A 23,034-nucleotide genomic window follows, 5' to 3' on the forward strand; every position below is an offset into this window, starting at 1 on the left:
AACGTTGGAACATTTTCAATCCAGACGCTGCCTTTCTACTCGAGCTGCTCACACTGTGGGCCATTTTGTGGTCTGGGACAAAATGCTGCACTTTTCGCTGAGCACTTCCCTTCGAGGTACTAAATTTGGCAGAACGAAAAGCACATAAAGGATAAAATCACACCTTTGGCTGTTTTGAACAATCAAGCCAGACTAAAAAAAAAAAAAAAAAAATCCAAATGTGCCATTCAGCTAGCACCATTTTCTGCCCTGTTCTTACATTGCTGTGGTTATGGGTGTTATTAATGGATAAAGACATTAATTCCATTACCCTGTTTGTACTCATCATGCTCTGCGCTGATGTGGTATGTAATTTAAAACCTCTGTCAGTGGTTGATAGAGCTGTCAGTCAGAAACACACAGTGTGAACACACTCTGCATGGGCACCCGAGTCCATTAGTCATTAGGGTTTCAGTCGAGGGAGTTTAAAAATAAAAAAAAAGGAAAATGTAGTCTGTTTTTATGGAAACAGAGAAATTAGTCTTTATTCATGCATGGAATTTATTGCACTCTTTTCAGAGACAATAATACTGGAGCAACATTTTGAAAGAATATGCAATTAATTTCAGCTGATTATCCCATGAGTTGTGAACCAAGAATTTGTCTCCGGCTTTGAACAGGCCTAAACAAAGAATGCTGCGGACGGCTCGCCAAGAACATAAACCATCACTCTGACATGGCATTATTACTTCAGTATTTAGTGTTTGCTTAAAGCTGCCGTCCCACCCCGAGCACACACACACACACACACACACACGAACACAGCTTGTCTTTTAAAGCAGATCTTATTGGATAAATAGCGGAAAAACAACTGTGGTGAACCCGTTTGAATGTTTCCCCTCTGTCCTACCAAGAATGTGTTGTCTGGGAGAGCCGAGGTCAAAAGACACAAACAAGGCTTTGTTCTGCATTTACCAGGCTTACTCTGGGCAGAGTGACTGTAGTGGACGACACTGGCACACATTGTTCTTTTGTGCGTATGCTGAAAGATTGTGTAGTTGATTGAAAGAGGATATTTATTCATGAGCGTCAGAGTTGCGTATCAGTTTAATTTAATTTGGACAGTATGCATGTCTTCTGAATGTGTTGTGAGGTTTTTCATTGAAGCAGGGTTCAGGGCCTGCAATAGGTTACATGTAGATGTGTGAAAGAAATCTGTGGCTTTTCGGTGATGGATATTTGATGATACAAGATGGAGTACAGTGAAATGCACTTCTATTTTTGTGATTCTAGCCTGCATATAGCACATGCACGCATGCACCGCTGCCACAGTTTTATGACTTCAGACTAAGTATTTATAGCATTGAGCCCAGAAGCTGGCACTTAAGTACAACTGCATAAATAAATATCCTGACTGATGAGGTCAGCAAATCACTACATTATGGAGATGATTCATCCGCATTCTTGTGCCACTTACAACTATAATCAGTCCAGTCTCACAGGAAGAGTGTGGGCTTAGCTTTTTAATGGTAGGTGAACAAACAAGCAGAGAACACCTTGTGAGCAGAGAACCGCTGCAGATGTTTAAAAGCCATGTGTGAGCGTTGGACTCTGCTAACAGCTGGAACAGCATTCTGAAAAACTTGGCCACATGCAATGCAGTGTCTAGCCGCTTCTTAGCCTATCCTCTGGTCCTTGGCCTTCATTTATTGGTCCGTCTGCAGTGTGCTTGGAAAATGCAATTACACCACCATTGATTTGTGTCTGTTTGAAATAAGGCGGTCCAGACACTGGGCACATGCATAAATGGTAGTTTTTTCTTTCTTTTTACCCTTTCCTTCTCTCAAGCTCGCTCCATTTCCATCCTCACTCCTCTTTCGCTCCTGTCCACTTCTTGCAAATCCATTCTCAGCGTGCCACACAGGCGAGCCGAGGGTTCCTTAGTCGCTTATCGTGCCTTCCACCAGACCACCAAGGGGTCTAAGCATGTGTACACAGGCAGCTGTGCGCCGCTGTTAAACTCCATTCTGTGCAGGATAAGTGGGGATTGGCATGTTCTCTGCCCGTCAGAGCGGGTTTCATCTGCTCAAAAATGCGACAGCTGGGCAGAGCCTTTTCACTCCTCCCATATGAGAAAGACAGACAGAAATGAGACAGGGAGAAACAGAACGAGAAGAGTGACACAGAGAAAAAGGGTAGCCACAGTTTCCTGACTGTGGCTTGGAGCAAAGCAAATGTTGGCACATGTGTTATGAGTTAGCGCCGACATAACTGTTTTTAAGAGTGGCCTAACACATTAAAGATGTGTGACTGACTCCTCTTTTCTTTCTTTACTCTTTATGCTGTAAACACTGAGTAGTAATGGGAGGAAGGGCATAAGAAGAGTAATTTATGTGTGGAGGAGAAGCCTGAGATGAGCCCTCCCTTCGGGATTAATGGGAGTCTCTGTCTCTGTTCACAGGAAATATGAAAGGCCCTTTGTTGGTAAAGGGCTTGCTGCTGCCAGCAAATAACTACCCCCTGTCATATCAAAAATCCCCCAACCTCTAAATTCATTGCCTCCTCGGCTGCTCATCCTTCACCCCTTTTTTTTCTATAAGCCTATGTGTTTTCTGTCAAAGTCGCTCATTTATGATTCTACGCTGTGCCCGCTGTACAGAGGCCCAGGAGACACTAGCTCACATTGTTAGTATTCACTGTCACTTCTGGAGTTCCGGCCATCGGGCGAGCAGGGAGAGGAGTGGAAGAAATAGCAGCCGTACAGGTGGTGATTCATACTTTCACCTGCGATGTTTTGTGTCGGCGTTTAATTCCGGGAACCGCTATCGCATCGGGGCGGGGGAGAAGCTAGTTTAGCTGTGGTTAATGTGCGACCAGTGGGCTGTGCTGGTGGTGATGGTGGTTTATTTTTAGCGTCGGTGCCGGTGTGTGTTGGTCTGCGCGGTGGCTAAGCATACCTCCTTAGGCAAGGCTAAATAAAGAATGGCCTATCAGTGAGGGGAAATGACTGTTTGGCACTACGCTGGCAGTGTGTCTTTCATCAGGTCACACGTTGGTCTTCTCACACCTGCGGCTCAGGAGAGGAGGGTGAAAGGCTGTTGGCATGTGTTAATTGCTAAAAAAAGAAAGAAAAAGAAAACAAGACTGCGGAAAACAAGGCGCAGTGCTGCATATGGTTTTGCAGCATCTTTTACTCGCCTCTGAGCTGATAATTCACACTTCTGCGAATATTTCTAGCAGTATTATTATATGTGCATCCCATTTGAGAGCAATAAAGTATTTCAGGTTTCCAGTTTGGATTCTCTCTCTCTGCTCAGGCACTGTATTGCTTTATGTGTTGGTACCAAAATCATCTTTTTTTCTAGAGATTCTGCAACACTCAGAAAACAGTTGCATTATATTTTCTTATATATGCAGGTTTCATTTCAGATTATATTTTTAAACAAAAACATCTCCCACTGTGCAATGATGTCGCATTAAACTGAACTTTCACAGAAATTATATATTCTTGCCTTCAAAAAAAAAAAGAGAAAAGAAAGTGTGCTGTTTTAAGCTTTCTGTGTTCGTTTCAGCCATTTCTGCCTGCGAGTTCCACAGAGAGAGCACAGAATCTATTGGCTCCATATTGACTTCCTCAGGCTGTCTCCAATGGATTTGACATGGATAACGTGGTTGTGTTTGTAACGAAAGGGGGAGGGGACTTAATAAAAGCAGGAGACCCCCAACTGAAAAAAAAAAAGAGGGAGGAAGAGCGAAACGAAGAAGAGGCGAACTTAAATGAAGAGGGCTCAACTTGGCAAAATGCGTGGGTTGTCAGGGGCAACTAAAATGGCTCTGTGCAAACTGCCTCCCTCTCACCCGCCCTCCAGGAAAGCTCCCAATGCAAGCATGTAGTAGGACTGAATATGAGCCTGACATTGAAAGGGTGAAACAAAATACACACATTGGATGTCTGCCTTTTAAATGATTTATAATTGAGTTTGCCCGGGCTCTGCGTGGAGCCGAGATGGAGTGGAGCTTTAATGAGCTTCATAGTTTCATGTTATTCTATGCTTTAATTGTAATACTGAGGATGCCATTCATTTGTTTAATTTACTAGACTGGGAGCTGATGGCTGGGCTGGCATGGAAAGAGGGAGTTTAATGGCCATCCTCTGGAAAGGATAAGGCTTATTAGGTCTGATGGGCCTCCTGTCTCATATAACCTAATGTGGCCATGATAGACAGTGGATTCTGGGTTTGGATACATTGGAACCATAAATTGAAGCATATTCCCAGGTACTGGACTTTGTAATTGCCCATTAAGGGCCATGTTTGTAGATGGAGGGTCCAGATGTCTGCGCTGTGGCTGAGGGTCCTACGAGTGCTTTGAGGCGGCGTGCTGTTAAAGAGAGGCGGAGCATGGGCTGGACATTGCCCCTCATTAAAGTGACCCGTTCTCTGCTCGCAGACTCGTAAAAACCCCCTTTAATGTTCTTACCAGAGAAGCGCCGCGATTTTTTGCCCACAATTCCACAGCCGTAAAAAAAAAAAGTGGGGGGGGAATTGAATTCCATAAGAATTCTGTGCTGTCATAGCTCACGGCACCAGCTGTCTGTCCGTGTTTAAATCTAACCCACGGGCGCCACTCCCTCTCGGTTTGGTGTGTTCCATATGTTGCATTGATCTTAAAAGCTCGGCTCCCACTGGTCTGCTCGAGCAGAAGACCTTAGCGTGATGGAGTGGGACACATGCATGGGCAGCATCAAACACTTTGGTATTTGATGTAGGATTACATGACTCCAGCGATGATTACCTGATTGATTTATGAGGCAGAAATGGGGGTTTCTCATATTACCACTCACCTCATTTCTCATCCTAATTCTCTTTTAAGTAAATATATGTAAATGTGCACTTGGTTCCATAAAACTGGTTGTCATGAGATGGTAATTTAATTTACTCCGGGCACAGTGCGTCAGTGTCATACTGTACACGCATGGCAAAACAGGCATCCCTCTCTAGACACCCTATCTCTTGTTTGTGTTTGGGCTGTAAACCCTCGTGCACAGCTGCCATTGAGGCACGTCTAGAGGGGGGGGGTTCAGTAACGCCGATGACCTCCTAATGTGGATTCCAGTGAGGCAGAAAGGCAAATGTTTGTGCTTCCAGGTCTTCCCGGTATCCCGGGTCGCTACAGCTGTCATGTTATCCCCTTCTTGCATATAACTTGCAGCTGAAAATGCAACACAATATCTGCTGGCGTACCAGCTGCTGTCACTTTAAGATATCTGCCGTTATTTTGACAGAAGCCTGCATACTTAATCATTAGGCTTCCGGCACTACCGCCCTCTTTGAGGCTCAAGTCCCAGCCGAAAAAAAAACAAAACAACAACTGTAGTTTTCAAGGAAGGAATTGGATTAAAAGCCCCCATAATGCCGTGTTCTAATATTAGTGTTGATGAACTTAATGTGAACCGTGCATTTTTAGGTAGTCTAATGTTGTTGCTAAGGTACTAAATCCACTGGTTAGATGTGCCCGGCTAGTGTGCGAGTATCCTCCCTGCGACCATTGTCTTTAATTATTTTCTTTTCTTGTTTGTATGCTGCGTATAATGAGAGCCACTGGAAACCTTATTTGGAGTCGCTGGGTTGGCCGGCACAGTAGAAAGTGCCCCCCTCCTTACAGGTCCGTGGGGACTTACACTGAGCTCTGTTTCTGACGGATGGGTCTTTTAATGTGACAACTGAAAGGAGCCCCACAGTTTCCGCCGCGGACCAGCATTCAATAAAATAGCTACAAGTAGAGCCCCGCTTTTACCCCCTTCTCTTTCTCTTTGTTTCACAATGCCTTTTTTTTTTTTCCTGTCGTTTTTTTTCCCTTCCCTCTCCTCCACAGCCCTCATCGCTCGGTTCGAAAACTGATATGCAATAGACCGCTTCGGGTTACAGAGCAGGCTGTAAGATACTTTTCAAACGGCGAACCCTGTGAATAACGGGATGTAGTGGAGGTGCGGGAATAAGGATGGAGGAACGCGGCACCAAGGGAGGAGCTTCTCTCCCCTTTGCCGCTAGGCTAAAAGCATTCAGCTCCTGCCCATTGTGAGCTCTCACTCAAAGGGATTTGTGATGGGGATGATCTTTGACCCTTCTACGCCCACATTATGTAAATGAGCGCACAAAAGAGAGGGATGATACAATTATTTCTCTACACACAGATTGTGATTATGTGAGCTTTCATTTTTTGGTTTTTTGTTGTTGTTGTGAGTTTACTCGTAGTGAGGAAATAGAAGTCAGAAACTTATTTTTTAAAGTGGACACTCCGTCTTTGCCGTTCTCTTTCCTGAGTGTTTTGTGAGCTTCTTCTCTACGTTGTCAAGGCAGTGGTTGGGAAGGTAACCAGATCACCCCGTCAGCCCTGCAGTGCCCCCCCCCACTCGAGCGCTGGTATTGTCCCCTTGCACAAAGGATGGGGGGGGATGTGTAACGCAAGAGGGAGCAACACGCTGAGGTTCATGGACAACGCCCTTTCCCAGACTGTATCCGAGTGTATCACCTAACCACTTCTGGCCTGAGATGGTTTGTGAAGCACTTCAACATGAGTTCTCTGACCTGGATCCGTATTCTGCAAACACTAGTTATCACAGCAGTCACGGCAACGTTATGGTTATTAACATAAGCCGTTAGTGACTGTAATTTAACGGGTGGCAACTTCTATTTAAAGAGAATCAAACTTAATAACAGCAGGTTGTTAGACATTCTGGTAGGTAGATGTGATAAACCTGTGTGGCGCATAATAGGGTGTAATATTAGGTGTTGTAGCTGGTATGAGGTCACACCTGACCCTGCACATTCACACGGCTAGCTTAGGTTGAGTGTGTTGGGTATCTGCTTCATAGTTCGTAGTTCTGAGTGTCACTGGGGCAGTAGTCTCCAATCAGCGAATCATTAGTCATTAGCATGCTCCCAAGAAAAACAAGTTAACATTTATTTGCCATTTTAGAGTGTTTGCTTTAATCGGAGCCTGAAAACCTGCTGTCCTCTGCCTTTTGTGTGCAGTGCTAATGAGTATAACAGCACCCCGTTTGACACTTCGGTAATGGAAGTTACACAGCTGGACTTAATGGCTCTCAGTATTGTCTTTTTACACATTTGCTGTGCTTTTATTTAGATTTGCGCACCGTACAGTGATGTGTGTCAAAACGGCGTAATGCGTTTTAAAGAAAGGATGGCCTTCACACTCAATAAACTGCTGTTTTACCTCCGCGTGATTTGTGGCTGTTGGTTAATGCGCGTCTGAACATGTGCAGCAGGTGGCGGGGGATGTATTGTGGAGTCGGGCACCGTTCATGTACACAACGATTTCCTTTGCTGAAAGAAAAGGGCAGTGGCTGCAGTTGTATTTGATTTCACCTCGACTGTTCCACCCGAACGGTATTTTTAGAGGCGTAATATACGTCCAGCTACTTCAGCCCCACACTATACGGTTAAATCCTTGATTTTTTAAATGCACAGCACCGCTCGGTAACATTGACATTCGCTGTCAAATGCTGTTTTCCCGTTTAATTTAAAACAGCTGCTTGATTACACCGAAACAGTTGGCCAAGTTTTTTTCTTCATCCCCCTTTATAATGACGCGGTGGTCGAATAAGTTCACTGTCAGCGTTTCTGCTTGTCAAGACGCATTTGAAGATGTGTTTTTCAGTGTTTTTAATTAATCCGGCATTTGCAAATACATGGGACCTTTGCTTGTTTTTAAAACTCAGTATGACTCTGATGTGCTTGATTCGAACCATATGTCGACGAGGCTTGAAAGGTTTCCACTGCATCAACAGACACAGCTGGCAGGCAGTCTGTGATCTCATAGCATGCCATGTTTGCCATATTTTACTGTATTCTCCAGCCCTGCCAACGCTTTACCTCTGCTAACTCATTATTTGCTCTCAGATGCCAAATCGCATGCTGATGAATAACCTTCAGAAGAGGTCGGTGTAATGCTTCCCTCAACAAAAAAAACAAAACAAAAAGAAACAATAGGAGGTGGTGAATCAGATGTTGCGGTGAGTTTCAGGGCTCCACAAGTTCTGCGCTGACGTCACGGAGCTGGTGAGGTTGTAAAAATGTCAGCCGAACGTTATGTGCCGGTGCTGTGTTTGCCTTTTTTGGAAGGCCATCGCTTTGACACTTACGTACAGTGTTAGCATGAGAATTACAGTCATGGACAGTGAGTTACAGCCTAACTGCCCTCAGTACTGGTCATTAACAGTTCTAATACACTAGGATATTAAAGTTTGTTTTACTGTTCCCATCACCGAGCATGCAGTGCTATAGACATGTGTTATTGAATTCATATAATTTGAGTTATTAGGCCATACATCTTGAGTGTCCGTGTATATTGCATCTGTCCTGTGCGGTCTGGGAAAATATAGAGTAGCAGAGGAGATCATATTGGTTCATGAGCAGCTGCACTATAAGCAGACCACAGAAGATATGAACCAAAGGAAAAAAAAATTAAATAAAAAAATAGGTTATTATTATCACCCCTGGTCTGCTTGTTTGAATCCCTACATTAATCTGAGCATGGTCACACACCTGGTGCAGATACACTTTGTTGAAAACAATAAATAATAAGCTTACTTTTAGCACGGGGGTTTTATCAGCCAATGAAAGTAATGAGATTAAGCTAGTAAAAAAAAATTAATTCCTGCGCCCACTCCAGTGAATCAGAGGCATGCGGATAAGTGGGGAGAACAGCCTAAGATGGGAAGCAGTGTACGTAATAAAACCAGCCGCAGACCAGGAGATGCAACCCCCATCGTTCCTGTTGGTCCGTTCATGCGCTTTAAAAAATAGGATCAATTTCAGTCTTGAGAATTGCTATTCTTATACCTGCAGGCCTAGAAGAGGAGTTTTAAAGAAAATAGGACCCCACCTGGAACAATTTAATCCTCCCAACTATTTCCAACATAGAAGCGTTTCTATATCCTGCCTCCGCCATGTACCTGCTGGCCACTTTCTGCCAATTTGATCCAACTTTGGGCCTTTTCCTAGTAATGAAAAAGCAGATCAATGTCCATAAAAATCTAATTTATGTTGTCTTTGTTCAGTTGGTTGTAGTTTTTCTTGTTAGCAAGTAAACTGTAGCGAAGGAAAATCTTTTCCAACCGTGTAAGAAACTCTTGCTTTTCAAGCACAACACCTTATTGTGGGATTCATTCTGAACAGCGTTAAGAATGAGCTTGTCTCTACTTATGTATACGTAAAGGAAGACAGCAAGACTAAAAGGGGAGGAATCGGGCGGCGGATTTGGGTGAAACAGTGTGGTTTGATGTTTAATCACTCTCTATGCGTAAGATGTTCTGACGGGGTTAGAAAGGCTTTCCAGTAAGCTCTAATGGCAGTGGGATGTCTTCCTGGTGAGGCTGGCCTCTGTTGGCATAACACTCTGTGAACCTGCATTTTTGTGTTTGCCTGAGAGGTTCCACTGAAGCAGAATGATAGGACAGCACCGACCAAACATAGCACCTCGCTCCTTTCTTTCTCATCCGTCTCTCCCGCACACACACACTCTCTCTCTCTCTCTCCGGGTCGGTTAGGGTGACTCAGATGGAGGCAATGCGATCGCTTGCATATTTGAAGTTTGAAATACCCACTTCAGAGCCGTGTGGAAGCACAGACGGAAGAAACAAAGGGAGGGAAGGATTGTATAATTGAGCAACGGTCGCCTTGCATTACGATCGGTCGGGCTGCTTTGGTGGTATTTCAATATAAAACCCATAGACAAATGTAAACAGTGGGAGGATATAGCCCGTGTCATTCACTGTCTCACTAAAGGTCACGCCGTTCCTGTGCACGGGCTATACAGCAGCGCGAGAAGCCGTCCTCGCTGATTCACATGTTTGAGCCACCTGCTTGTTTGTGCCACCGCTGTCGATGTTAGTGTGACCCTGATGAACACTGCTATCACCGCGAGGCGACACCGTATTCCCACGAGTCTTCGCGTTAAAAACCCCAAGGTCTGGAAACATTTCCGCAGACGGCCTTTTCCAAGCACAGACAGATTTGTACATGGCCATGCTTGTGGTTTGGTGTTATAGCTGCAGACAAACTGAGGACAGATGTGTTCGCAGCCCTCTCCTTCCTCCACCTCCTCCCCCCCCTCTCCGATCGTCTATTCCCTTCCTCCCTCCTTCCAGTTTCCCTAATCTGGGAGTCATTGTGTCTGTAATAAAGCACAGCTGCACAGATCCCTCTCTGAACCCACTCAGTTCATCTGATTACATGGGAGTAAGAGGGCTCTTTTCTCCCAGAGTCCAGTTGCAGTGCCGTGCTCCCCACATGGCAATGCTCGACTGTTCCCTTAACACAGATAATGCATGTGAGAGGAGACACTTCCTTGTGCTGGACCGATGCCAAGGCTAATTGTTCACACCTGATGTTTTGCACCGAGCAACTGTTACCATGCAGGGACTGCAAATATCCGTCCATGTTTGGGATGTGTAGCACAGATTTTGCTCACAAAACAGAAGCCGTGTTCATTCTTGTACGAGTTGTTAAAGTCCACAGCGAGGCTTTGCAGACTATAAATGGGCACATATTGTCTGATCTATACGCATTTTGAAATGGGAAAAGTTTTTTTTTTTTTTGAATTATCAAGTAGTTTTAATGCTGCTCACACGGCATTATGTGAAGGCGAGACTCCAATGCAGTATGTCAATTTGTTGGGTTGGATTGTGTTAAATTGCTTCTGCTCTGAAATAAAAAAAAAGAGAGAAAAAAAAGAAGTCATGCATATGAAAGTGAGCGGTCCTAATAGAAAGATGTGTCTCTTTTACAAATTGATGCTGCATCGAGTGTCAGAGGCTGAACTTCTGCAATAATGAAAAAAAACAGTTACAGGAATCACGCAGCTAAACGGCGACAACTTCCAACTTTCTACCCAGCTCAGAAAAACAACACACATTTACAAAGTGTACATACTGGCAGTATTTTAAAAAAGATCTGCCTTGAGATGCAGACTTTAATTGCTTTTGCACAGATCACATCCATCCATAGAGAAGCGTCCCTCCTCCCTTTGCTCGGTTGTACACACCCATATACGATCAGCTGACCTCTTTCAAGTGAGGGGGAGGGTCAGACGGGTCAAAGAGTTAGCAGGGAGGTGCACTTAGCATCTCCCGGAACCGAGACGGTACAAAGGCATCAGCTCGGTTGACACATTAAGACAGTGTTTGTAAATCACACAAATGCATGCTTTCCTCTGTTTGCTCTCTTCGACTGGAGCAGCGCATAACAAGCTGTCATGTGTCTGAAAAGCTGTGTATGCGTTGATGTGAAAGCTTTTGAGAGGAACATTGGACTTATCTTTAATCTTCCTTCTGTGTGTTTTTCGTCTTTTTCTTTAAGCGCGGGCTAATTGTGTTTCAAGCAGAATTTGACACGTATTGATTCAAATGTGCAATGGCAAATGCACACACTCCGTGTATTGGCAGCTGCCCAAATCCTTCTCTTTGATGAAGCTTTTTTTTGTTGTTGCCGTCATTGTCTTGATGGTGTTTTTTTTTTAACCATTTCTTTTCTCCCCAACCTCTCAGAAGGTTCACTTTTCTGAACCCAGTGCCTCTACAGCATTGGATTTCTCCATATGTTGGTTTGTTTTCCTCATACAAAGAGGTTTCACAGAGAGAGAGGGAGACTTTCAATTGTCTCGTGATGTGTAGTATTGGGCAAGTGAGTAAAAAGAGGATAATGGTTGGTAGCTGTGACTGTAATGGTCTGCCTACCACAATGACTCATTTGCTTTGTTTAGCTTGTGAAAGAAGGAGCATTTAAATGTCCCAATGGCCTCTCCGGTAAAGGGTGTGTTTCCCCTCCCCTTCGTCTCCTCTTTCTTTATTATTTTTGCTTTGAAATTTCAAATGTATATATCCCTCCAGGACTCTTTTAACTGATTACCCCATGATTGTACATTTCCACAATCCACAAAGCTCGGGCTAGGCACTGCAGCAGAACAGATCTCTTTCTCTCTCTCTCTCTTTATATATATATATATTTATGTATGTTTTTGTGCATATGAGTCGGTAAATCATTTTTCTTTACTTGGAGAGAGAGAGACGCAGGAGCAGCCCCGATCTTACAATATAATAGTCTTCTCCAGAGGCTGTCAGCCTCATCTTCCTTTGTCTGCCGCTTTGTTTCGCAGCCAAAGAGGATTCACATGCCTTCTCCTTGTTTCTCCCCGTGCCCCGACTTCTCCAAAGCAAAAAGGCAGAGAAGCAGGAATTCCATTAGCTTTGTTCTCAAAAACTCAGCGTGAACTTGTGACTGTGCTACACATGACATAATGGCCCCAGAACTGGTCCCCCATCCCCATGCATTTTCCTGCAGCTTTTTATTTTACATCTTGTGCTGTAGCTGAGCGAATCACATTCTTCTATGTACGTTTTTTTTTTTTTCCAGACACTCTGTTATATAAAATCCTTCAGTTTTTCAATGTGGCTTAAATTGCTGTGGCGTTCTGTTTTGAGCACATAAAAGAAAAAATGGGGAAACTATATATGCGTTTGTGTGTGTGTTTGTGTGCACAGATCTATGTGTGCATGTTAAGGGAAGAAAAAAGAAAAAGTGAACAGAAACAGCATGTTTGTGTGTGTGGTTAGGTTTGTAATTGGATGCACTGGACTGTATCAGTCTTTACCTGAGCTAGTCATTTGCATGGGTTTGATTGACAACAGAGCTATGCAAAGCAGGCGCAGGTTTTATTCCCTACGAAGACGCAGAGAATGCACAGCCCGCTTTCATTAGCTATCACTTTCTTGGTAATCAGTATTGAGCCATCATTGCAAAGGAAATGGTTAAAATTACATTTGCATAAAAGCATATCAATCATATCCGGCTGTGGTTTATGTACTGGATTTTATTTGGTAAATCAGGTCTCACCTCAGGCTGAATATAGTTGTGGAGGTCATCAAACTAAATGAAAAATCTTAAGTCCACTCCAACAAGAGCAGCACAAAAAAAGAGGAGCATCACGGAGGTATCAATAAAGGTGGAATCAGCCAAAAGAAAGGAAAAAAAAAAAACCTCCTTTGTGAGTTGTGTGCCTTTAAACACAGAAATAAAACTGTCTTGTACTTTACCCTGCTGCTGTTGTTCTAAAACACAGGATGTTGTTTTTTAAAACAAACAGGCTGCCTCAGCTTGTGCACGTGTGAATATGAGGGAAGTAGCGCATTCACATTTTAACATTGTTCACATTTTAGCGTTACATCGCCTTGAATATCTCATGATGTCCGCGCCGTTGCGTTTTGTTCTGGCTGGTCACTCGTGTAGCCTGTTCAGCACCATGTAATGAGAGCGTACGTGTTTAAATATAGTGAGACGTGCACGCGTTGTGGCACGTTTAAATCAGAGGCCACCCACCCTCGTCACACATGACGGTTATTATTTACAGTGGCTGGCCGTGCCTCATTTCAGCATTAAATGAACTTCATGTCAAGTAATGACACAAGAGGTTAGGCAATTTGTCAGAATTTAATCACATTCTAATAAACAACTGCGCTAATCTTATCAAAATTGATAACGTACAAATAGCTTCCTCTGTGGTCAATCTCCCGGGAAATGGCTTTGTCTTCTTGAACATTCATTTGCACAACCTTTGTCCAGTGCAAATCAAAGTTTTAATTAACTGTGTGGTTTGTTGTCTCCCGGTAAAGGTCCTGTCTGTCCTTTAGCTGTCTTGGAATATATCCAGCGTACAATTTAATACATATACAGAGCATCTCTCACTGTAAAGAAATAAAAAGTTGGTAGTTTTCTGCTTGACAAAGAGCTTTTGTGACCAGTTTTTAAACCCTCTCAAACCACTCCTCCTGCAGAATTAATTTCCCAACTATCCCCCCACCCTGATGCCAAAATGTGGCCAAATGCACAGCTTCAATTTGTTAATTCTTCACTGCATACACAACAAATATGTCGGTGGTTGGGATTTGATGGACACAATATGTTTCCACCCTCTACTTAAACATGCAGTGTTTGCACACAAAGTGGTGCTGGAACAATCCTGTCTGGCACTAGCCACGCCAGTAGTGCATTCGGATTAATAATTATGTTTGAATGATGTGTTTAATCGGTTAACTTTGTGTGGCGAGCCGCAAATTGTCTCATTTATTCAATCAGTTGATATTTTACTCCAACAAAAGGTTTTTCAGCTGCAGCGAGGTCATATTAAGACGAGAGGACACAATATGCTTCATACAGTTGTACTAAGCTCGGCGTGATCTCAGTGACTCCTACAGTGCGGAACAACTCTGTAAGAGTTTAAAAGCCTCAAAGAAGAAGAGGTTGATGAAAGGTGAAACATCTTCAACAAACTCAGCCAAGTCCACTTGCCATCATTATAGCGTAGCTGTCACTGACTTCACCGTGACAGATAAGAAGATACGGCAACGGCAGGCTTGACGATTCAAATTATAAATAACAGGACCTATGTTAGCGGCGTGATTCTTTTGAAAGATTGCGATCGTAGGTTATTATTGCAATAACTTTGACAGCCATAAGAGACGAGCCTGACAGCATCACCTAACTGTTTATGATTTTAACACTTTTAGTTTTCCACTCTGTGGAAGCAGCATGAGACATTGACATCATTGCATAAGTCACCTATTCTATTTTTCCACCCAAAGCCCTGGATAATGATTGTCCCTGTGGAACAATTCTGGGCACAGACATATGGTACATTTCTGTTTCCTCTCTCAGCAACAAATCAGAGACAGGAAGCACTCTGCTGGTGTGATTAAAAAGTCTTACAAGACCCAGAGAACATGCCAGCAGAGGTTATCTCATCGCTGGTCACTGGCTGTTTTTTGTCTCTTTGATTTTTATGATCGTATTTTGACGTAAGTGATCAAGGGAAGGAACTAAATTGCTTTGAGTCTGTGCTTTTGAGATCAAAAGAGCCTAATAATGTCACATTACAGGTTGCACTGAGGCAGTTTTAGTGCCTGGCCCTCGTGATCAGCCTCTTCAGAAAATCTCTCCACAGCCTGGAACCAAAGGCGTGGGGGCTCATGGTGATTAGCTGATACAGCCATTAGCCGCTTTACTTTTGTACTTGTCTTTTGTTCTTTGAATAATACCCTCCTCAAGAACGAACCTGTATACCACCGGCTCTTTTATTCAGCTCAAGCCGTGTCTTTACTATATTTTAATTGTGTCTGCTACACTTATCTTGTTCAATGATTACATTGCCTATACAAACACATAAAAAAGATGAAACAGATTATGTTTTCTTACCTAAAAATTAGTTCCAGTATCTGATAAAATCTGAAGGTGCATAATGTTCCAGCTCCTTCTATACGTTCTACCTTTGTTTACATAGCAGCAGATGCATAATAAATGAAAGCAATCAATGTCTGATGTTTAATATTTATGGTTCTATCTCACCCAACCAGAGCCTCAGGGATGAGTTAACTTTCTGGTCAGCTGAAAATGCCTGAGCCGCAATAGCGCTGCAGCAGCACCATGGCGTAGCAGTGATAAATGCACAGTGCAGTGGAGCATTTCCTAAAATGTGTATTACAGTGTATGTCTCTGGTGTATGGTCGCCAGCGAATGACCTCCTCAATACAGAAACAATAAAAACTGATGCATGCGAACGTCTTAAGTGGCTTATTATTCACAGCCTGATTTCCTAAAAGGTATCTCAGCCACCTTCGGCCTCTGACCTCGCACGTATTGGTTTATTTTCCCTACTTTAGTTTTTCATCTCTGTTCTTTTCTCCTCTCTCCTTTCTGCGTCATTAAAGCCTTTGTAGATTGAGCAGACTGACCGGTGTCAGCGTTTGAAAGGTGAATTAGGTTACGGAGACCAATCAAAAGTGTGTGACCTTTATAAAGGGATACAATAAAATCAAAGGTTCGCTGTTACAGACATGAACTTCAGCACCTCATTTCACAGAACTTTGATTTTTACACCTGTGATGTTCTTCCAACTGGGCGTTGCAGAAGGTGGACTCGGAGACAGGAGGCTACGTTGGTATTATACGGCTGTTTACCTAACATTTAGTCACATCCCAGTGTGCAGTAATTGTAAGTTTCCTGTTTCAAAAGGTATAAATTAGCATCCTTTGAACTTGGAAGGAGAAAGAACAGTGAAACATGCCTGAAAGCGAATTCTCTGGCGATCTGTAAAGCATTCAGGTTTTTTGTCATTTCAGTACGTTAGCATAGCAAGCCTCACCTGTATGTATTCACAGCGGGTCACGGAGCTGTTCTGAAACGCATAACGATGAGTAAGGACGTTTGACATCTCGGTAATGTGGTCAGTTTAATGCGGCGCTAAAGCCTGTGTATCAAGCTGCTTGTCTCAATAACTCAGAGAACAAAATCCCAGTAGCTATGCGCTGATAACTGCAGAAGGATGTAGCTTAGCCTTATCAGTTCTTGGCTCCAGTGGCACAATAATCCACACAATGCTCAACTGTCACTGTGCTGGAAAAACACAGCGCCATTTCATTGGCCCAACAAAAGCCCGAGAATAATTGTGATGTTCCCCTGCTCTTCCCCTTCTCTACTAACCCAGAGAGATTTTCAAAGGCCAAATATTACTTATTCAAAAGAAAACTGTCATGATGCATTTTTCTTTTCCGAGGACCCTGTTTCGGCGCTGGGATCAGAGGCGCTTTTGAGTTTGGGAAGATCGCAGTGGTCAGTCGCGTTTCTTGCCCAGTCGGAACCCCACGGGTGTTTACCAGCCATGCAGCTGATGTGTCGGCAGGGACAGCCAGTGGAGAGGGCTGATGTTGTGGCTTCCTTGTTCCTAATCAGTGCTGAGCTTGAACCTTTTGTACCAAACAGGACCAGAGAGAAGATTCGACGCTCTGACGAAAATGGAAGGCGACTCTTGGATTAGCGGGGAGTTTGCTTACCTCCTAATTGTCCTTAATTGAATAAATTAGTTGTCAGATGGGGTTGCTGTGTCCTTGGAGAGCAAAATGACCAAAATATGTAAATGTAATATAAATGCAAGTGTAAAAATAGAAGAAGAGGGAAAAAAAAAATGCATCAAAACAAATTAAAATAGTTTCTCTCTCCTAAGGGCCACTTTGCTAGATCAAGGGAGCTTAAAAATCTCTGTGTTTGAGATTGAGCACGCTGCTGCTCAGATGCTCAGTGTGTATGCTAATCTGGGTGTGTGTGATAAGGTAAGGTAGCATCAAGGCATTTTTTTGAGGACCTCTCTATCGCTCTCTAATTGAGGCGGCAGTTTTAGGGGAGGAAACGCAGCTTCGACAATATACATGGACTACACAGACCGAGTGCTGAGGGAATGGTCACTGCAATCAAGCTAGGAAAATGAGCCAGCTGCTTGTTAAATGTGTTTATGCTCTGATGCAATTCCTCTTTAGTTTTCTTAATTGCTAGAGACACTGAACAGAGTACAAACACTGCATGTTTTTTTCATGCAAATCCCTTACATATTTTAGGCCTAGCTATAAATGCATGGAATGCTTTGCGCGTTTGAAGTGCAGTGCATTAGTAAAACGCCTTCAAGGGCTTAGTCTGGCAAAAGGCAGTATCATCATTCCCAGATCCAAGCTCCAGCTACAAACAGTTTAGTTTCTCTGAAGAATACCCTATTTTCGGCAAACAGAAATATACCTTGGTCTCAACTCTGCATCTCAGCTGCTCAAAATAAATGGACGTTTAGTCTCAAGTATCATGACTGACTGTGTCACTTCTGTTTGTTGTATTAAAATAGGTTAAAGAGGATTTCTCAATTGCCGGCTTAATTCGTGACACAATTGTAATGTAAATGATGTATTTCAATGTACATAATTTATACATTTGTTGGGAGGGGGGGATGGAAATGCATATTTGATTGCATTAGATCAGGGAGCAACAAAACTCTATTTTTCTATTGGAAGACAAAAAAAACCAGTGTGAGCATTTGCATGAAAATAGCTATAATTATGAAGAATAGGATGCATTAAGTTGCACATTAAGTTGTTGTTTGTTTCTCTACCAGCCTTCAAGCTGTGAAATATGCATTCATAATAATAGCACGAGAAAAAAAAGTGCTTAAAAGGAATAGCACATGCATGAACAATTCCGCGTAGCAAGCAGCGATCTTGCTTTGTGTTACATTAGCGCGTTGTGCTTTTAGCAGTTTATGCAATAATTGGACAATTACGGAACGCGCTTGATACCTTTCGTGGTTGGGCGCAAATTCTGTACACGGCTAGAGAACGCTGACCTTAATTTCGTGTGTTCCCTCCCCTAGTTTTGATGAGAATTTCATATCACAGCAGTTTGAATTGAGGCACCAAAGTGCGAGCTCCAGTGGGGCTTAACAGGATCTTATAAACAGTGGCGTTGGCATGGACGTCTCACAACAGCACATTCAGCTGGAGCCTCTGCTTCATATCGCATTGTCTCATTGCCAGTGCAGGCCACTGTACTAAACCTGGTCACATTCATTTGTGAAGAATGCATTTTGTCAGGGGGTGTTGTACGATTCCCCAGGGTTGGGTTGGCGGGGGCGTTGCCACTGGGGTATGTGCCGGGGTATGCATTTATCCACAGCTACTGATGAAACACCTACGCTGGGCATTTCTCAACTGTCAGTGACCTCACTTCCCACAAATTAATGGCGGTAATATCGGGATGATCTCACGTGAGAGGCTTCTGTCTTGTCACATTGGCGACGCGTTAGACGGCACTCTGAGGTCTGCTCTCTTGCAGCCAGTGCATTTGACAGGCAGATATAAAAGATGAGACTGTGGAACATTTTCTTTCTGCCTCCGCGGAGTCACCGAGTCCACATTCCATGTTCCAAATTAAATGTATCTCTCTGCCTCTCCGCTTCTCTCTCTAACTATTTGTGTCTGTCTGAGTTAGCGTTATCACGTGATGGAGCAGACAATAGAGAGGCACTCTTGCACTATGGAGAGGTTAGTCGGGGTTTTTGTGTTGTCGGGCGAAGGGAGGGGCGTCCGAGCTGTGAATAGGATCATTGAGTCGGAGGTAATTTTGGGCCCCGGTGCAGGGCATTAGTCGGACAGGCCTTTCTGCTGACATGCCTGTTTCCCCCTCTCATCCCCCCTCTTTTTTAACCCCAACCCCCAGTCGCTCTGTGCTGCATCGGCATTTCTGTCCAATTCAAGCCTTTGCCGTTTGCGCCCATGACGACATGCGTGATAGGGCGTGGCCACCGGGATCTCTTTGAGCCGTGTACCTCGGGGAGCTAATGCATCTAGATATAGATAAGCTGCAGCTGTGCCACACTACACATTTCCGTGCTTTTATAAGCCACCGGAGCCTGTCTGATAAATGAATAGACACATGCAGGACATTCCCATTCATTATCATTGGAAATGGCTGTGCCTGCTGGGAGTTTGTGTAGCGATTGCTGTGGGGCCCGACTGTTGAAGGGACTCTCAGAGGTGGCCAAATTTCAGACAATGTTAAAGAGCTGGAGCTCAGCTCAAGAAGAGGCTTGGGTTAAAATAACTCGCAGGGGAATGCTGCTGTCAAGTGCATTGCTACACACATTGACAAAAAATGTACAGTCAAAAGTGCCAGTAGGACAGAAAATGGAAACACAATGGGATGCATCTTTGGGATGCAGAGAGGGGAAATATACGTATCTGTGGTGTGACAGAGTGGGAGACATTTAAATGCATTTGGTGATGACTGAAACTCGAGAGAAGTAGTGACTTAGCAGCATTAAATTTAAGGAATGTGGATTGATCATGTGAACCAGTGAAGGTCTGTTAATGATTGTTTTATGGTTAAACCAGTTGGTTTTACGTTACCAGTAAAGTATAGTTACTTATTAGCTGGAATTAACTGGAATGCCCCTCAAAGACATGAAAGATTCCAGTGGACAGAAACGCTAAACAGTTTGTTTTAATCATTAACAAGCACTAATTAGGCTCATACTTACATGCATCTTCAGCTGCAGCTAATTTAAGTGTTTTCCCAGGCGACTGGTGTACGTATGCTGAAAATTAGTTCAAATGTTGTTTTTTTCATTGAAATAATTGCCGTTTATATAGCATCCTTAATCCAAACACTTGAGTCAGAATAGTGTGGCTGAGACTCTACCCACCTTGAACACTGGGAAGCCTCTTAAATCTGTAGACTGTCTTCTGCTTTATTGTGAGTTATTTTGACAGTCCCTTACTCTGTATTCTGCCTCTGTCTGAGTATCTGCTGACTTGGGCTGGGTGGTGATTGCCTGAAGGCTTTGAGTTTACAGGCACCTGGCTTTAAGGCAAAACCTTCAGAGAGAGAAGGTCATCTATCTGATGTCAGCTTTGCCAGGTTCAAAGAGAAAACAAAACTAATTGGTCAAGGGTAATTGAACACCGGGAGCCAAGAAAAGACCGTCAATATAAAGTGTAGTTCAGTGCCGAAGAAAGATGTTGTCATCTTCTGTCTTTATTATTGGAACTGCTGGCTGTCCTGTAATGATAATTCACCTTGTGTGCCGTTAAGCAATATTTAGATAAATGACAGTTTTTCAGGTAAGGAAAAAAAAAAAGAAAAAGCAGTTTTGGTTGCTGTTATCTTGTTTTGTCCATGTTTAAATTTTTTAACAGGCTGTAATGGAATGCACCACATGGCTCTTGCAGAAGATTTGTTCTCCCTGTTTGGGTTTTGATAAAGTACCACAAGTCTGTACTCTTATTCATCAGGATGAATACGTAGTGATTACAGTGCATGTCAATTTCCCAACTTTCCTCAGGCGAGCTCACATATTTGATTCTCTTTCTCTCTCACTCTCGCTCGCATTCTACTTGTCACTTTCAAACACACTCCAGTTTCTATAGGATGCTTGTCTGGTATCGACTTTTTCCACTCTTTACTTTTCAATAGTAGTTTTCCTTTAAGGAAGGCATTTACCTCCTTTTCACATCTAAGTCCGTGCTGGGACCGAGAGCCTCTCCTTGAAAACATCTGCAAGAGAAGTGTAAATTTACCGCTGTCATGATTGAGAGAATTAATGGCAGTACAATGCGGCGGCGCTAGTGCTGGTTGCCCAGAGGAACTCGATGCTCTCTCCAAGTGCAGATGATGCTCAGAAGACACCAGCGGGTCCCCAAGGTAGCAGCACAAAGGAAGATTAGGCACCCACCTTCAAGGCTTTTTGTTAAGTATTCCACATCTGCTTTAATAATTCAAAGCGGCATCGGCAGAGCCTCCATACAAACGATATACGGTAACATTGTGATCTCTGTGGCTGGAGGGAATTTTTATCTTTTCTTTTATTCCTTTTTGTGCGCTATAAACACGAGGGGGGAGTGGGGGGGGAGCATATATCCACACAAAAGGATCATGCGGTGAAGTTCTTAGGTGTTGTTTGTGTGTGTGTGTGTGTGTGTGTGTGTGTGTGTGCATGTAGGAGGTACGCGGGCTGTGCTGTACTGTCATTCAGTTGTAACATGAACCTATGTTGTACCGCTGCCACTGAGGCACCTGTGGGACTCGAGCCCCCATGAGCCACCTGTCTGCCGTGTCTGTGTATGCGCTTGGGTTTCAGTGTTATCCGTGTGTACTTGCTTATGAAATAAACATCACACTCACTTACATCTGTCTCTCAAGGAGCTGAGCTCGTAGTCATCCGCAGAAGGCATCCCTGTATGTGATGAGGGGACAAAGCTAGCATGCAATGGCCTTAGCTGGGTGTAAAACAGCACTTTCCCAGCAGAAATGCACACCGTCTTCCATGCTGTGTTTACTTTCTCAAACCCAAACACAGCAGTGCAATTAGACTAGTCTAATTTACACGTCAGCTTTCTAATGCATTGTTTTGGGTTTTTGGGCTCTTGTTTAATGGCCCTTAAGGGGCACGCTTCCCCTTTTTCTTTAGTTTTGTCTCCCTCCATCTTTCTCCTCCACTGCACCTGTTTTGAGCAATACCTTTGGGGCACAGCTTGAAGTGAATAATGTATGAGCGAGAAGGAGAATCAGAAAACCTTTGTGGACCTTCTGTTTGGCTGCCTGTCTTCCTCCTCCTTTGTCTATATCCCTAGTTTTTTTTCTTTTTACTAGTTTTTTTTTTTTACCGCCAGGCTAATTGTTAACCTAAATCTATCCGTCTGTCTCTCTCTTGCAGTGAGATTTATCAGCTGTGGCCGAGGTGGTCTGGTGCGGTTGGAGTGCAGTAACCCATCTGACTTTCGGATAGACGCCGACGGAGTAGTTTATGCTGCCAGGACTCTACAGCATTCTGTGCTCCCTGCGTCACCTCTGCAGATCAAGGCCAGTGACACTACCACTCAGCAGCAATGGGTGACCCAAGTCAGGCTGACACCCTCCACACGCTCCGGCCAGCAGGTAAACACACCTCAACCACTCCTGCAGCATTTCCGTCTTGTTTGTGTCCCGACGTGTGAGTGTGTGACGGATTGTTAAGGCCAAGAAAAGGTGGAATGATCAATTCTGCCCTTGCATCAAATAACTTACACTTATTAGGCACGCTGCACATTCACAGATGACTAGTTCCCTAAATTGTAGCAGGTGTTCCGAGAGACTGGATGGATGCTTGCTAATTAAAACTTAATGTGTCAATTTACTAGGAGCACAAACATATACTCAACACGGTCAGTGGGTAGCAAGAGCAGATGCAGAATAGCTCCCCATAAAGTTGATTTCACTGAGCGTGCCTTGTGATTGTGAGGTTATTGCCTTATCATCCAAAAGGGGACACACCTCTCTCAGTGCTTTCGGAAGATGGGAAGCATCTGTCTGAGAGGCGCGCTAACCGTTCCACTGGATGTGTTGTGCAGTCATCTGCAATTAGTTGGAATGACCATGTGCTCTTATGTCAACATTGTGGTTGGCCGACGATCAGACGTAGCGCACAAAAAACAAAAAAAACGGGGTCCTGTCTGCCTGTCTTGTAACCAGGAAATGAAAAGAAGCTCCAAAGGACTGCGTTATTGTAGAAGTTTTAACCTTCAACCAAAGACGGTGGATTATGTGCTCAATTAGATGATATCTGCTGCTTTAAACTTTCAGGAGTGACACAAACAGATACACTGGTGGTATTTCCTACTGCGTGCCGCTCTCT

At 43.7% G+C, this 23,034-nt stretch overlaps 1 protein-coding gene across 1 annotated transcript in view; it reads left to right on the forward strand.

Annotated features, from left to right (window-relative positions):
• Positions 1 to 23,034, forward strand: part of LOC103371087 (cadherin-2-like) — a 57,281-nt gene that overhangs the window by 12,728 nt on the left and 21,519 nt on the right. Inside the window, exon 3 of the mRNA XM_008300308.1 lies at positions 22,078 to 22,298. Coding sequence (XP_008298530.1) covers positions 22,078 to 22,298 — 221 coding nt within the window. The remainder of the gene's footprint in view (positions 1 to 22,077; positions 22,299 to 23,034) is intronic.

This window comes from Stegastes partitus, unplaced genomic scaffold (genome assembly GCF_000690725.1).
Source record: "Stegastes partitus isolate 25-593 unplaced genomic scaffold, Stegastes_partitus-1.0.2 Scaffold1524, whole genome shotgun sequence".
NCBI classification, from domain to species: Eukaryota; Metazoa; Chordata; class Actinopteri; family Pomacentridae; genus Stegastes; species Stegastes partitus.